At 33.2% G+C, this 17710-nt stretch overlaps 1 protein-coding gene across 1 annotated transcript; it reads left to right on the forward strand.

Annotated features, from left to right (window-relative positions):
- Window positions 1–4152: 4152 nt before the first annotated feature.
- On the forward strand, window positions 4153–17389 carry si:ch73-61d6.3 (occludin). The gene is given in 8 exon segments (XM_051117491.1): window positions 4153–4198; window positions 4200–4925; window positions 6800–6961; window positions 11942–12093; window positions 14229–14447; window positions 15709–15880; window positions 15968–16009; window positions 16114–17389. Coding segments are annotated over 8 exon segments (1599 nt in total). The 5' UTR covers window positions 4153–4171; the 3' UTR covers window positions 16213–17389.
- The last annotated feature ends 321 nt before the right edge of the window (window positions 17390–17710 follow it).

Here is a 17710-nt window from a genome sequence, read left to right on the forward strand (position 1 = left end):
GATATTGTGATAACATAAAACTAACTAGTATAATTTATATAAAATATAAAAGTCGTGAATGTAATATTTTATCCACGATAATAATATTGTGACACGCTAAAAATATTTAATGACAGGAATGACCCGCCTTCTGCGGCTTTTGTCCAATAGGATTAAACCTGGTTTGACTAACGCAGTCGAGTGACGTCCGTAGATTAGATCGAGTAAACTACTTGTTCTCAAGGAAGTTTATTTTCACAGCCGTTCACGCATTTCCACCCACTTTTTTTTTTTCACTTTTCGAGGGGGATCTGCAGCACTGGTGAGTCCAAACAGTCAGACGTCTGACACAGAGAGACTCATGCAGATGTTTTTCACTGCATGCAGGCGCAGGTGGATCAGAGAGCTTTAGAGAAACAGAGAGAGAGACGGAATCTGGAGCTGTCTCAACCAGCAGCATTTATACATTCACCTGCTTTATTTTTTTACTTTTTTTTTTTCATTGGAACTGACGAAATAGAAGAATCTGGAAAATATTAATACTGAAACAAATCTTCATTTCTTCAGGTGAAGACAGATTCAAAACGGTAAATCATGTTTTTGTGTGTTTATTTTAGATTAGTATGTATTTAGATACATAATCATTCATAAATATTTAGCATTTATATCAGTGTTTTGTAGACACATACTTTTAGGTGTTTTATTATAAAATTAATTGTTGTCTCAAAAATACAAATGAGCGATTAAAACTAATTTTATTGTTTTATAGACTCATGCAGCAAACATGCAAAGTATATATGTTATAGCGTTGTAATTTTTGTTACTTCTGATTTGACTAGATTTCATACATCATTATCTGCTTTAAAAAATACCATGGTGCTTTTACTTTTGGACATAGTATTATGACAATACCATGCTTTTTTTAGACAAATACTATGTTACTTACCATAGTCATTTTTTTTTAAACTTATACCAAGGTATCATGCCAAATGTTTTTGGTCTTGTACTATGGTAGTGTGCTTAGAAATACCTTGTACTACTATGCACATACCATACGTATACATATGTGACCCTGGACCACAAAACCAGTCACAAGGGTCAGTTTTTGAGAAGCTGAATAAATAGGATAGGACGATATTTGACCGAGATACAACTATTTGAAAATCTGGAATGTGAGGGTGAAAAAAATCAAAATATTGAGAAAATCGCCTTTAAAGTTGTCCAAATGAAGTTCTTAGCAATGCATATTACTAATCAAAAATTAAGTTTTGATATATTTATGGTAGGAAATGAAAAAAATATCTTCATGGAACATGATCTTTACTTAATATCCTAATAATTTTTAGCATAAAGAAAAATCGATAGTTTTGACCCATACAATGTATTTTTGGCTGTTGCTACAAATATACCTGTGCTACTTATGACTGGTTTTGTGGTCCAGGGTCACATATATATACATAAAGTACCATTGTTTTATAATGTGATGGCATGATTTGTTAGCCTGCAAACTGAGTGAATCTCCTGTATATAATGTGTTTTTCTTAACCTCTCACCTGTTGTTGGTCATTCAAAAGATTCATTCATTAATCATAACTGAAATCAAAACTGTGCTGTGTTGGTAAATAAGAAAGGGTTCTCTTGAGGACACCTGATCACTTCAGCTGTATCTGCCTACGTAGACACCCCCACTCCAGAGCGGCCCAGACAGTGAAGCTCTTGTGTTTTTCTATCCAAACCTCTTTTTTTTTTTTTTTTTTTTTACCTCAGGCTTTTATTACCATGGTGACCATGCGCAGACAGAGTGCAGCCTTGACTTTTTGCTATAACAAAGGAGAGAAGTTGGGGGAGGCCGGGCAGTAGGTGAACACATAGTAACCAGACAAATGGCTTTATCTAGGCCTTGGCCAGGGACTGAAATTGTAGTATGCATTCTTCTGTTGTTGTGGTGTTGCACGCTACAGTAGATATTGAGATTTGTTTATTTAAATGAAAGAGTAAACAATGCATTCCTTTTTTCAGTTTTTAGTATTTAAAATGAATAATTATAATCATGTTTTTAAAAATATATAATTTTGAATCTTTTTTAAAAATGTAAAAAATATTTTATATGATTTTTTAAATTATTTTAATTAATTAGTAGATTTGATTGAAAACAGTAAAATCGTGGCATTACAGTTTTACGCATAAAGACATGTATTTAGAATGATTTAGAATATTTTACATATTTTCATATTATATTATAATTATTTTTAAATATTATATTGTATTGAAGACGGTAAACTTCAAAATCAACAGTTTAAATTTTACAGTTTAAAACACAATACAAGGACTTTTTTATATCTACAAATAATAAAAATTGCCCTGTTTGTGCCCTGACCCCTAGAGCATATGATCTGAAGTTAAACAAACGGCATATTTGGCCAGAATTGAAATCTATGCATTTCAAAGTCAGTGCTGGACAATGGTTGAGATTGAGTTTAACTCCCACGTTCGGGCCTATAAACAGTGGCTTTGTGTGGACAGACTCTGATCCCTGGTGCCGATGTCTCCACTCTACTCTCTGTTCTTACTTCACACTGATAAACAGCACGGTTGTTTCAGTACGGTGGTTACATGGCTTATGGTTTCGGGTAACGTCATTTTGGCCTGTGCATTAATTGATGTCACTGCTGATGTGCTGACCTAGGACATTTAAAGGGATAGTCTATTTACTGTATTACTATATATACTATATATCTATTTACTGTTTATTTCTGTTTATAATTATTTAGATATAATATTCCATTGCAGCTCCTTTAAGTACGTTACTGTTCAAAAGTTTGGGGTCAGTATGATTTTTATTTTTGAAAAAAATATTACTTTTGTTCAGTAAAGACACATTAAATGCATCAAAAGTGACAGTATAGATTTATTTAAAAAAACATAAAAAATGTACTGTCCCCAAACATTTGCATAGTGTATGTTTAAATTCATATGATTTATATAAAATTCACATCATTTTTAAAATGTAATTCATTATGATTTTAGGGTAACACTTTACAATAATGTGTCATTTGTTAACTTTAATTACATAAACGAACAATCAATAATACATTTATTACACTACTTATTAATCTTTGTTAATGTTAGTTAATAAAAATACAGTGGTTCATTGTTTGTTCGCAGTGCTTTAACTAATGTTAGCAAACACAACTTGTGATTTTAATAATGCATTACATGCTAAAATTAACTTTAACCAAGATTAAAACGTGCTCATACTTAGTTCACGTTAACTAATGTAGTTAACTAATGAACCTTATTGTGCCGAGTTACCGATTTCAGTTAATAAATGTTAACACTTTGTGTCATTTGTTAACATTACACTTTGTGTCATTTGTTAACATTAGTTAATGCATTAACTAACGTGAACAAACAATGAACAATACATTTATTACACTATTTATTAATCTTTGTTAATGTTAGTTAATAAAAATACAGTCGTTCATTGTTCGTGTTAGTTCAAAGTGCAGTAACTAATGTTAACAAACACAACTTGTGATTTTAAAAATGCATTAGTAAATGCTAAAATTAACATTAACTAAGATTAATAAATGCTGTAGTATTGTTCGTGTTAACTAATGTAGTTAACTAATGTTAACTAATGATAATGCATTAACTAATGTTAACAAACACAACTTGTGATTTTAATACTGCATTAGTAAATGCTGAAATTAAAATGAACTAACATTAATAAATGCTGTAGTATTGTTCATTATTAGTTCATGTTAAGTAATGTAGTTAACTAATGTTAACTAATGAACCCTATTGTAAAGTGTTACCACAAATGTTTTACTTAGTAACTTTTTTTAAAATAAATTATTACATTTTTATTTTTTTTCTTGAATGAGTACATTATTATTTTGGTTTTTATTTATTTATTTATTTATTTTAATTAATAATTTCTTAAATTAAGATCTGTTTCTTACACAAAGCTGTTGTATGCCTTATAGTGCATTGGTTTAATTGGGCTGCATTTATGGTGTTTTTTGCTTTTTTTTGTCTTCTTAAACAACTATTTAACAAATTTATCTCGTCTTAAACAAAAAATGAAGGACCTGTCGCATTTTCTATCTGCCTGTAACACCTGAGTGATGCTGTTCATGTTTATACATTCATTTGCTTCTTTTAGCAGGTCATTGGACATCTTTGAGAGATGTTTGAGAAACAACCCTACGATAGTCCCCCCCATGTACACCCCGCCTTCCAATGGCTTTGGACCGCCGGGGAGCTTCCAAGACCCACGGAGTGAATTCGATCCTTACCCTGCACCTCCAGGATCCTACTATGTGGGTGAGGAGGTACCACAGCATTTCTACAAATGGTTGTCCCCTCCTGGAATTGTGAAGATTATGATAGGAATCGTTATAATCCTCTGTCTGGGAATCTTCGCCTGTGTGGCCTCGACTCTGGTTTGGGACATGCAGTACGGATATGGTTACGGATCTGGATTTTCCGGCTATCCTGGATACGGAAGTGGATACGGATACGGGAACAGCTATGGATACGGAAGTGGATACGGAGGTGGATACGGATACGGAGGCTACTACAATTCTTACCCGACCCCTTACTCGGCGAAGACTACCATGATCGCCGTCGCCGCCATAAACTTCATCGTCGCTTTGGGATTCTTCGCCGCCTCCTTCTCCAAAACAAACACGTTCCGCAGCAGGAAGTTCTACCTGGCGGTGCTTGTTGTCTGTTCTATAATGGCCGTGATTCAGGGCATTATAAACATTGTGTACATTGTAGGAGTGAACCCTATGGCCCAAAGCTCCACCAGCTCATACTACAATCCCATGCTTCTGATGTGTCAGAACCTCTATGGCAGCAGTGTGACAGGAATGGGGGCTGGATTTCCCCTTTATAACCAGTACTTGTACCACTACTGCTACGTGGACCCTCAAGAGGTACCATTTAAAGTTACAGGATGTCTTTTAAGTAATGTTTTCTTTATAGTCTACAATCAAAGGATTGCCACAGACCATAATTTTAACTCCCCCAGTGTGTAAATTCATACAGGAAGTGCATTTACACTTACTATTAAAGCTTGACCTAACCCTTCTATTTTATTTTGCTGTAATCTGTTGTATTTACAGTAGGTTGATTTATTTATGTTAAAGGGATAGTTCACCCAAAAATTAAAATTCTTTTATCACTCACTCACCCTTAAGTCAGTTACTGGTAGCCATTGACTTCCATAATATGGAAAAAAGTACTATGAAAGTAAATGGATACCAGCAACTATTTGGTTATCAACATTCTTCAATATATATCCTTTTATGTTCAGCAGAGGAAAAAAATTCATACAGGTTGAGAGTGAGTAAATGATGACAGAATTAAAATTGTCCCTTTAAATTGTAATTTTAAAAGTTATTTAACTCAAAAATTGTTTACTCACCCTCATGGCATTTTAAACCCACAAGACTTTGTTCATCTTCAAAACACAAATGAAGATATTTTTAATGAAATCTGAGATTTCTTAAAAGTCTATATAACCAAAACTTTGATGATTTAGAAAGACTTCATAAAGATTTTTAAAAACGTTGTAAAATAAATCTATTTAATTTGATTTTGATAAAAAGGACATGGTTACCTTATTCAATGAACAGTTAATTTTGGCTTTTAGTTACATATAAACACTATATGTGTATTTTTATCATTTTTAGAATTTTTAAAAATAATAATTACATTTAATTAATTTAAAAATAATAACTTTTAATCTTTATTTATAAAAATAGATTTTTTTTTTTTCATATATATATATATATATATATATATATTGATGAAGAGATGTGATCACTTTATTCAATGAACAGTTGATCAACACATAAATAGAGCTAATAAATATGGTGTGTGTGTGTGTGTGTGTATATATATATATATATAATATATAATAATACAATAATTTTTTATAATACAATTTATTCTTTTTTTTTTTTTTTTTTTTTTTTTTTCGTTTTATATGTATGTATATATAAAAATGTTTTTATATTTTATTTAAGGTTTACCTGTCCTCTGTTAAAGATATCTTTAATAGAGGACAGGTAAACCTTAAATAAAATATAAAATAAAACATTTTTAATTAAAATATTCATCAAAATGCTTAAAAAGTATGAATTAGTCTTCCATTGTGAGTGATTACTGTAAACACATTTTCTGTTCCTTTTGCAAACTCAGAAACAAAATAATTCAGTGAAGAATCAAAATTATTGTCTGTAGTAATCCCCACATATTATGTAATAATTAATCTTCCAGTACTTTAATTTCAAGATTGAACTGATCATGAGAGTGAGAGCATTATTAAAGTCATAGTTCACCCAAAAATGAAAATTCTGTCATTAATTACTCACCCTCATGTCATTTCAAACATGTAAGACTTTCGTTCATCTTCAGAATTTTTGATGAAATCTTAGAGCTTTCTGACCCTGCATAGACAGCAAGTTTACGAGCAGAGGAAAGCATGCGCACACGTAGTGGTACTTTCGATGATGGCGGAAGATGGTAACTCACAGGAAAAGAATGTTGAATAATACTATTTTAACAATATCCTTACTACCCTTCTGGGACTTAAACGTGGTAGTTGCATTGCTGTCTATGGAGAGTCAGAAAGCTCTCGGATTTCATCAAAAATATCTTAATTTGTGTTGCGAAGATGTACGAAGGTCTTTGGAACAATAAGTAAGATAAGATAATAATTGTAGTATATTAAATCAGTTTAGTTTAGTATGATAAATAATTTATATATGCATTGGACTTAACACTACAATTTTGTTTTTCCCAGGCAGTTGCAATGGTTTGTGGGTTCTTGGTTGTGGCGGCACTGGCTGTGGCAGCTTTCTTCTCCTATAAGACTAGAAGTAGAATCTGGCAGTATGGGAAACCAAACATCTACTGGGATCGACCACTAATGGCAGGACCTGAGGGCAGAGATGTGGAGGAGTGGGTGAGTTACTTTACTTTTGCCACTTAAGTCACCTACGTTGAGACATGCTGCATGGAGGAAGAAACACATGGTCACTAATTAAGTGGCACACCCAGATCAAAATGGCATGAAGTGTCTTGCCTAAGGGAATGAAAATGAAAGGCCAGTGTCAGGCTTAATGTTAGTCTCTGAAGCAAACACCATCCAAGTACTCTGCAGAGGAAATGCCCATATATTTAATTGACCAAGTACAGGCAGCCGTAGATGGGACAAGCAGTTTCATTCTGCTAAACAGTTTGTGATAGTCAATCTAGAAGTTTTGTTTTGGTAGACTGGGAGCGGTTTGAAGGTGTGTTTTGAAGTCATGTATTCTTTAATAGTTTCAGTGGCCTGTGCGACCCTGGTGATAATTCAGTCACAAGGTTGAATGTGTTGCTGATACGGTCTGTTTGTTAACAGCCAGCCTAGTTTCGCTGTGATTGATCATTAACCAAACTGAGAAAGTCAAGTGGATTTTAACTCCTTGGGTGGATGACTATGAACAGCTAGACTTTTGTAATACCAAGCATACTTGAGTTAGCATTTTTTACAGTTTAAAGAATATATGAAGTGTTTAGGAATAATTATTACTATAAAGTTTTATATAATGATGTATAACTATATAATATATAATAATTTCTAATATTGCTTGGTATATTACTGATTAAATATTATTGTATGAGTAATTTATTACAATAGTTCACTTAAAACGACAGGAAAATACATTTACACACTTAAAATATGCTTTGGGTAAATGCCAAAATATTGACAAGTTTTTTTTCTAAATGTATTGTTTTTACAATATGAATGTGAATATAATTAGACTGAAAATATATAGCAAAATAATACTGAAACTACAATTCTATATAAATTATATATTATTATATAATATAATTATATATATATATATATATATATATACAATACAGACCAAAAGTTTGGACACACCTTCTCATTCAGAGTTTTCTTTATTTTCATGACTATGAAAATTGTAGATTCACACTGAAGGCATCAAAACTATGATGGAATTATATACATAACAAAAAAGTGTGAAACTACTGAAAATATGGCATATTCTAGGTTCTTCAAAGTAGCCACCTTTTGCTTTGATTACTGCTTTGCACACTCTTGGCATTCTCTTGATGAGCTTCAAGACGTAGTCACCTGAAATGGTTTTCACTTCACAGGTGTGCCCTGTCAGGTTTAATAAGTGGGATTTCTTGCCTTATAAATGGGGTTGGGACCATCAGTTGTGTTGTGCAGAAGTCAGGTGGATACACAGCTGATAGTCCTACTGAATAGACTGTTAGAATTTGTATTATGGCAAGAAAAAAGCAGCTAAGTAAAGAAAAACGAGTGGCCATCATTACTTTAAGAAATGAAGGTCAGTCAGTCCGAAAAATTGGGAAAACTTTGAAAGTGTGAGAAGGTGTGTCCAAACTTTTGGTCTGTACTGTATATATATATATATATGCTAAATTCATGGTACAGAAAGTTCATCTTAGGAAATATATTTCTCATACTGAAAATATAATTAGTTTAAACCCTTAAATGCCAAATATATTAATATTTAACTATATTATTAAATCTTTAAATATATTACAAAATGTACTTTTGGGTACATGCAAAATGTTTTGTTTTTAATATATTGTTTGCACATTACGAATATATTTAGGTAGGAAAATTAGAAAACACATGAAAATATGTGTCAAAATGGTTGAAAATAGTAAAGAGAAGACATAAGTAAGTAGGTAACGAAATTTTATCAAAAATATATTTATGTATTTCTGTAATTTGTCTATTTTGGCAATATTTTCAGATATTTTGAAAAAATATATCTGAAAAAAAATTATATATATGTATATAGTTTTTTTTAACATCTGAATTTACATTCTGGAACTAACTAATCTGTTTATCAGCCATGTGGGCATTGTTACAATCTAGTACTGATAATAATAATAATTTATCAATCTAGCATCACTGTCTGTTCATATTGCATATATGGTTTTATTTGTGTTACAGAACAGTGTGTTTCAGTGATACAGTACGTTAGTGCTGTGTAAGAGAACATGAGTCAGGTTGTGTGTGTGTGTGCATGACTTGATAACATTCCATTACTCATTGTGATTCTTTCTTATTTGAAAAAGAGAAGGCAATAAAGGTTATTCAAGAAACAAGCATTTTGCAATAAAAAGACCAAAACAACTTTAATTTAATTATCATCAATTTAAATCAAGTCAGATGGCTGTGAGACTCCTCATATCAAAGAAAAATAGCAGATGAGATCCCTTTTAATATAATAAATTGTTTTCCTAGACAGATATACTAAGATTAAATGAGATTAAATGAGAGCAAATGGGGACCTTTAGCATTTCAGAAGAGATCATACTGTCCTCACTGCTCAGATTTACTGACAAAAGTGTGACCCTGGACCACAAAACCAGTCTTAAAGTCCAGAACAAAAATGTACATATAATGTACTCACCCCCTTGTCATCCAAGATGTTCATGTCTTTCTTTCTTCAGTCATAAAGAGATTATGTTTTTTGAGGAAAACATATCAGGATTTCTCTCCATATAGTGGACTTCTATGGTGCCCTGAGTTTGAACTTCCAAACTGCAGTTTAAATGCAGCTTCAAATGGCTATAAATGATCCTTTTTTTATTATTATTACAATTTATATACTTTTAAAACCTCGAACACTCGTCTTGTCTAGCTCTGTGTGAACTCCTTTTTTTCCAGTCATGACAGTTAGGGTACGTCTAAAAACTCCCATCTCATTTTCTTCTCCAACTTCAAAATCGTCCATATCACTGCAGAAGTACCAACCCAAAGTTACAAAGTAAACATGCGAAGAACATCAAACACCCATTACAAAAAAAGGTAAAACAGCATTTTAGGACGATTTTGAAGTTGGAGTAGAAATAGAAGTCTATTACATGGAGAAAAATCCTAAAAAAATTCTTTACAACTGAAGGAAGAAAGACATGAGCATCTTGGATGACAAGGGGGTGAGTACATTATCTGTAAATGTTTGTTCTTCAAGAGAAAAGTAGCACAGGTATATTTGTAGCAATAGCCAAAAATATGTGGTATGGGTCAAAATTATTGATTTTTCTTTTATGCCAAAAATCTTTAGGATATTAAGATCATGTTCCCTGAAGATATTTTGTTAATGTCCTACTGTAAATATATGCAAACTTAATTTTAGATTAGTAATATGCATTGATAAGAACTTCATTTGGACAACTTTAAAAAATATTTAGATTTTTTTTTGCACCCTCAGATTTTAGATTTTCAAATAGTTGTATCTCGGCCAAATATTGTCATATCCTAACAAACCATACATCAGTGGAAAGCTTATTTTTTCAGGATTGACCCTTATGACTGGTTTTGTGGTCCAGGGTCACATATTTTTCCAAAATCATCCATAACTCCATAGTGTTACTATAGTCTTGTTTCTATTTTTAATTCTTGGATTTTTAGGAGAAATGTCTGAGACAAAGTTAATACATAATTCAGCTTCAAACTTAGAATCCTGAGCTATAAAAGAGCAACCTCCAGTAAATCTTTTGTCCAGGTCTACAGATTATTAATGAACCTGTAGCTGGTAGGGAAGGCTCCGTGGGGTGAGGTTTGATTTTGGATTAAGTCCATTGGAAACATAATTACTACCATCATGAGACTGGTCTGCCTTTCTCTGCCCTGGTGCTTTCAGTAGATCTATGAGTTCTGACAGCGTTCCACACACTCCCTGTGAATACCTTTCTCTCCTTGGCTTTCAGTCTCTCCACTTTTTTTCTGGTGCAAAAGGAGGTCAGAGGCATGAAACGACCCTCTTTTCTGTGTTCTCAAGCATTCTTTCCCTGCTTATGTAGCGTGATCGCGGATCAGCGGTGGCAGTAGCTCATGCAGGGAAAGCATTGTTGGAATTCCTGGATGATTTGGGATCTTCTACACAGTGGCTTTTCCCCTTCTCCCCAGCTGCAGGGAAACGCTCCTCCACCCTCCTTCCTGCTGCGTTATTCCTCCAAACACACACACATACATGCACACATACCTTCTCACACAACCCCTCCAGAACAAAACAAACAATCCGGCTGACACACACACCTGATTTCATTGTTTTAACAGTGTACTGCTCGTTGTATTGTTTTTCCTTATTGTTTTTCTTATATATATACGGTCACTTCTTTCACCTTTTTTCTTTAGAAAAAGTACTGTAAGTTGTATATAGTGCCAGAAATCTGAACTATTGGCATTGTGTTTGTCACAAAACACTCACTGTACATGCTGAGAACATCCTCTGAAATCAGACTTCAACAGGAAGAGCAAGAGCGTTTTCGCTTCTTATTCCCCACAGTCTTTCCTGTATAGTAGCAGAAGGAAAATAACGTCTAAACAATGGTTCTAAAATGGTTTCTGTCTTTGTATAATGCTTTGCACAGAATGCACTTTCAAAAGTTTGCGATCAAGACAGATTTATGATGGCAGTTGTTAATAATGTTATTTTTGTGCATTATAGTAATGTAGTAAATCTTATTTTGCATAATTGCACTGCTGTTCAAAAGTTTGGAGTCAGATTTTTTTAAGAAAAAAAAATTATTCATCAATTTCCAAACAAGTTTTAAACTCTTTTCAACGTTGATGTTTCTGGAGCACCAAGTCAGCATATTAGAATGATAGGAAGCTTTGCCATCAATTGAAATCTATTAAATCAGAAAACATTTTAAATTATAATAATATTTCACAATATTACTTGAAGATGCTAGTTTTTTTATCAAAGAAAAGAGACTTAACCATTTCAAATTCATGGTAAAACAATGTTATCTATTTTAGTTCTTCTCGCTTGTTTTGTTTGTGATGCTATTTCGCCTGTCATTATCTAAAATATGTTGCTTCCTGGTGTTGAATCAAAGTTTGCAGACTTTGTACTAAACAGTTTGTTCCCTTTTTTTTCAGGTCAACCATGTACAGGATGGACAGAGCGTGCAGGAAGCATCCATGGTGTTTTCAGAGAAGATGGCTCCTGTTCTGGCTTCGGCCCCCAGTGTTGGCTCCATCCCCCTAAAGACTGGCAGTGTCTTAAGCTCTGAGACCCACAATGTTATCGGGTGAGTAAGTGAGGGATCTGACCCTGGCGTAGCTGGAGACTTTAAAGCTGAGCTCCATGTCAGCAGGCAATCTTGTTTACCCCTGCTAAGGAGATGCTGGAGCTTACTTTATTGCTTAAGGCCTTAATAAGTCATTTGGAATTGCATTCCAGGTTTACATACACTACTGATCAAAAGGAGTCTTTTATGCTCACCAGCACTGCATTTATTTGATCGAAATACAGTAATGTTGTGAAATATTATTACAATTTAAAATTACTGTTTTCTATTTTAATATATTTTAACATTTAATTTATTCCTGTGATGCAAAGCTGAATTTTCATCATCATTACTCCAGTCTTCAGTGTCACTTGATCCTTTAGAAATCTTTCTAATATGCTGATTTGCTGCTCAGTAAACAAAGTTCTTTATTGTCACTTTAAAAATAAATGTGTTAATTTCCTTAAAAGAATAGCAGTGTAGTTACTCCTAGTTCGAACTAAAACATTTTTTAGCTTTTTTTAACCTTGGTTAGCTGATGTTAAATCATCTGTGCTATTGTGCTTTCAATAGTTGTCTGGGTCATTAATCTGCCTAATGATCTAGGCCATTAGTTTTATGAAGTCAGGTCAGATTACACCAAATATATTTTTTTAATCAGATGTTCTTTCATTTTAATTTGTTTTTAAAATTATGTCTGTCGCTCCTTGTCTGCCTCTGTTTTTTATGTGGCTCTACAAGCTTCAATGGTATTGATTCAGTATAAATTGATTTAATATCATTTTTTGATAACACTTTACAATAAGGTTCATTAGTTAACACAAACTAAGAATGAATTTGGTTAAGATTATTATTATAGTTAATAATCTTAGTTAATGTTAATTTCAGCATTTACTAATGCATTATTAAAATCACAAGTTGTGTTTGTTAACATTAGTTAATGCACTGTGAACTTTATAGAACTTATTTTAATAAATAGTGTAATAAATGTATTGTTATTGTTTATTCGTGTTAGTTAATACATTAACTAATGTTAACAAATGACACCTGATTGTAAAATATGACCTATTTTTCTAGTCCCTTTTCAAGAGTAAACAAAGAGGCAATCCCTTTGTGTAAAAGTTTTTTTTTTTTCATTTAAGAAATAAAAAAGAGTATTTTCTGTAATTTGACCTACTGTAACTGTTGACCTACTGTACTGTAACTACTGTTTATTGGAATACACAAAAACATCACAATGAAGTACAATGAAGAAAACTTATTGCTTAACACTATTTTGTGAGAATATCTGAAATGCTTGAGCAAATTAAATTTTCTTGCAATATTGCCACCATATTTCGGTTAATGCTGTGTTTAAGAATAGAGTTTAGTAGTCTAAATATCATTATGTCAACAAGAAAAGCATTGTGTCTATGAAGCACTTTCACAAATTGTACTTGTAATATGCATTTTCTTATTCACTTCATTAATTTTCCTATAATAACTGCACAGTCTAGAACCTATGGAGTTTATTTCCACTACAGAATAAAAATATAAAAAAGTACAGTAATTTATATTTAAGTTTATATCTTACAATTCAGATTTTTTTACTTATTTATTTTTTAAAAAGGACGAAAAAAAAAACAGAATTCCAAGATGTAAACTCCAGAATTCTGAGAAAAACAGTCAGAATTTCCGAGATATAAACTCAGAATTTTTAGGAAAAAGTCAGTATTCAAAGATGTAAACTCAAAATTCTGAGAAAAAAGTCAGAATTCCCAGATGTAAACTCAGAATTCTGAAAAAAGTGAGAAATCCAAAATGTAAAGTCAGAATTCTGAGATGTGAACTTTAGAATGCTGAGGGAAAAAGACAAAATTCCAAGATGTAAACTCAGAATTCTGAGATGTTAACTCAGAATTCCAGGAAAAAAGTGATAAATCCAAGATGTAAACTCAGAATTCTAAGAAAAAAGTCAGAATTCCCAGATGTAAACTGGGATTCTGAGAAAAACATCAGAATTCCCAGATGTGAACTCACAGTTGTTAGATATAAACCCATAATTGTGAGAAAAAAGTTTGAATGATGAGATAAAAACTTGCAATTAACTTTTTTATATTTTTATTCAGTGGTGGAATTAAGCTTCCATATAAAAGTAACAGTTTTTCCATCCACAGTTACCCTGAGCGCTCTTTCAGCCGGCCATCTCACTCCACATTGCTGTCTGGAGAAGTGAGCTCCAGCCCCTCTGACCAGACAGACACCATCCGCAAACCATCTGCCTCCAGGAGCAAGAGACGCAGGAGGAACCCTGAGCTGGACGAGTCCCAGTACGAAACCGAGTACACAACAGGAGGAGAGACTGCCAATGATTTTGATGAGGATTTTTGGACACGGTGAGGATTTTTTATGACTCAAGTTCAGGGTTAGTAGCGTATTCCCATGGACACAACAAGGAAGTTTTTAGGAGATAATCATCTCTGGCAGGCATGTCCATATGCTAACATAATAAACTAAATTTAGGGTAATCAGTCAAAGGTCTTTACATAGGCTCTACAGTATGTGTGCATGTTTACATGTGTTGTTTGGATGCTGTGATGAGTTAAAAAACAGATGTGCTTTTAATCATTGTTGGACTATGAGAAGAAAATCTTTTAGCAAGCAGTAAACCTACAGGGAAAACATGAGATTTGAAGGTGTCACGCAACAATAAGGTCTCATTTGTTAAGATGACTGCATTAACTAACATGAACTAACAATGGACTATACATTTTTATAGCATTCATTAATCTTTGATAATGTTAGTTATACTTGTAATGTTAAAATACTTGTATTTACTGCATTACAGCTAAGAATATTCTCACCTTTTTGCAGTTTTTAATTTTTTGACACAAACGAAAAATACAGGTTTGATAGTTCAAGTGATTACTTAGTAAAAAGTTGACCTTAGTCAAGAGTTAAGGCATGGTCACATTAGCAAAATTTCAGCAAATACTGGTATGTGTATTACATTAGGTATGTTTCTGCAAATAGTGGTATTTTGTATTAGCAAAAAAAAAAAATGGCAAATGGAAGTATTTCACTTTAGTGATTTTTTGTGGTGAATGGTATTATTTCACATCAGCTACATTTTTGTGAATGATGGTGTTGCACATCAGCAAAATTTCATCTAATGGTTTTATTTCACATTATTTCAAACCGCAAGCTTTCTCTTGTCAACGTGGCAAATCAGCGTGACCATCTTGAACTGATGTGAAGTCTGCATGGGGAATTTGTATGCCCTTAATAATTGTGCATATTCCTATTCAAATGACTGTATTTTGCCGGTGTATTTTCACCTAGTAATGGTAAATGTGTGCACCTTTACTAGGTTAATGGCAGGTGTTTTTTTCTGTGGTGTGACAACTGAAAGGTTGTCAGGTCAAACTCCACAGCAGTTAATCTGTGAAATACCACCATTGTTTCCTTGAAGACGCTTAACTCTAGGTCGCACCAAATGGATTGTTGCTAAAAAGTGTATCTGTTCATCCATTTCTTTGGACAAAAGTTTTCTAAATAACCCCTAAATGACTATTGATCTCATTTATCCTAAAGCTGAAAATACAAGTTGGCAGAAAGTAGCATCACAACAACTGCCTTGTGTTTATTCCCAATCAGCCTGTATCCAGAGATCACATCCGACACCCAGCGACACGAATATAAGAAAGAGTTTGACTCTGACCTCAGGACCTACAAGGAACTGTGTGCCGAAATGGATGACATCAACGATCAGATAAACAAGCTCAGCAGGGAGCTAGACACACTTGAAGAGGGCACGTCCAAGTACGAGGTGAGCGACTGAAACATGTCATGATGAATACTTCACCTCCCTGTTGTTCAAATCCATATGACTTTCTTATTTTATCTCATATTACAGGCTGTAGCAGAGGAATATAATCGTCTGAAAGACGTAAAACGGGTGAGTCATGATTATAAAACTAAAGAATGACTAAACATCTGACTCATGTTCATAGTAATAGATGCTCTGATTTTTTGTTAATATGAGGCTTTCTTTCTGTTTAGATGCCAGATTATCAAAACAAGAAGCACCAATGTCGCAAACTGCGCCACAAGCTCTTCCATATTAAACGAATGGTTAAGGTCTACGACCGGCGTCAGTAAAAAATGAGCTCTGTTAAACCATCACACCTGCTCTCCTTGTTAAACTCTTAACTTTTCATGGGCGGCCATGACGAAACCCTAAAATGACTGTGACCAAAGTTGCCCGAATCCTAAACTGCTGTAACAATGGCTTCACCCAGTGCTTATGATTAACCTGAGCCATAAAGATGGTTGAAAACGAGAACCAGAGATTCCTATACAGGTCCTTCCAAAGTCTTTCCATTACCTGGAACTTACCTGGTTCTTTCACTGGAAAAATCTGCTTTTTTTTAGAGTGAGTGACTTCATATAGGCTGTAAAATGCCATAAAGCATTAAAATATTGTTGTTCTGTTGTTTGTGTGTGAATAGGGTGTGGTTGTAAGTGCTAACTTCAAGGTCAGCTGATTACAGCGGTGCATGTGCTTGTTGGAAGAAATGTACTTTGGACAATCCTCTCCAACCGAGTAATTTGCACCTGCTTTGACATCCATGAAGTCAGTTTCCTTGTGTATGACTGTAAATAAGTCATGTTTTTTATTGTCTGTCTGCAAAGGTGTAACCGTGGGGCACTGCTTGTTTTCAAGTCAGAAAACATGAAAGTTTTCATTTCGAGGTGTGTCAGAATAGTTCATAGAAACAACTGAGGTTTTTAAACTTGCACACCATTACAGAATATTTTCTTTTTTAACAACTGACTGCCTCAGTGACAGAAGAAATTAAAATTTTAAATCACAAAGAGAAACTGTAAATTCATATTAAGTTGTGATTTTAAAATTAAATTTGTAAGGTGCCAATGGGGCACTATTTATGCAAATATGCAAAGATTCTGTTTATTTAGTTCTAGATGTTTATATCTCATTGCATCTGATTCATTTTGAAATATTGTGATCTTCAAACTATTTAAAATAATTTAAAAAATAATAGATGTTTTCATCTGTAACTAATCAAAAATCTATGCAAGATTAAATGTTAAAGTTCTGTTCATTTTATAATGTTGTTATGGACAACAAGTTTTGTTCAGTTTTTTTACTCATGTAAAACATTTTGTACGAAAACATTTAAAAGTGAAAGAGTTCATTTTGGCTGTAAATGAGATAATGCTTTTTGTTTCTCACATGCATAATAGCATTTGTTTCATCTGTACATATTTGTTGTCCTTTCTATTTTCAATAAAGTTTTGTATTTTAAGTTTTAAATCCGGTTCTGAAAGAATAAATAAGATATTTACAGTGTAAAGGGTTTATTTTATTAACACAGAACTGAAAAAAATAGAGGTTAAAAATATAATATATACATTTTTCGGCGTGAGACGGTAGGATTTTAAGAACTGCGGCGAAGAATGATCAAACAGTGTAAGAAATGTTAGACAGTAGCGCCCTCTGCTGGGTATCTTAAATAACAACCCAATGAGAAGGTACTCGTCTAAATTCGGGAATGTTACGGAAACATACGATGAGCGCTTCGGTGTCTTTCGGGAACGTTACGGAAATACTCGATCGTTAATCACTCCGCGACAA

This window comes from Labeo rohita, chromosome 8 (assembly GCF_022985175.1).
Source record: "Labeo rohita strain BAU-BD-2019 chromosome 8, IGBB_LRoh.1.0, whole genome shotgun sequence".
Taxonomy (NCBI): domain Eukaryota; kingdom Metazoa; phylum Chordata; class Actinopteri; order Cypriniformes; family Cyprinidae; genus Labeo; species Labeo rohita.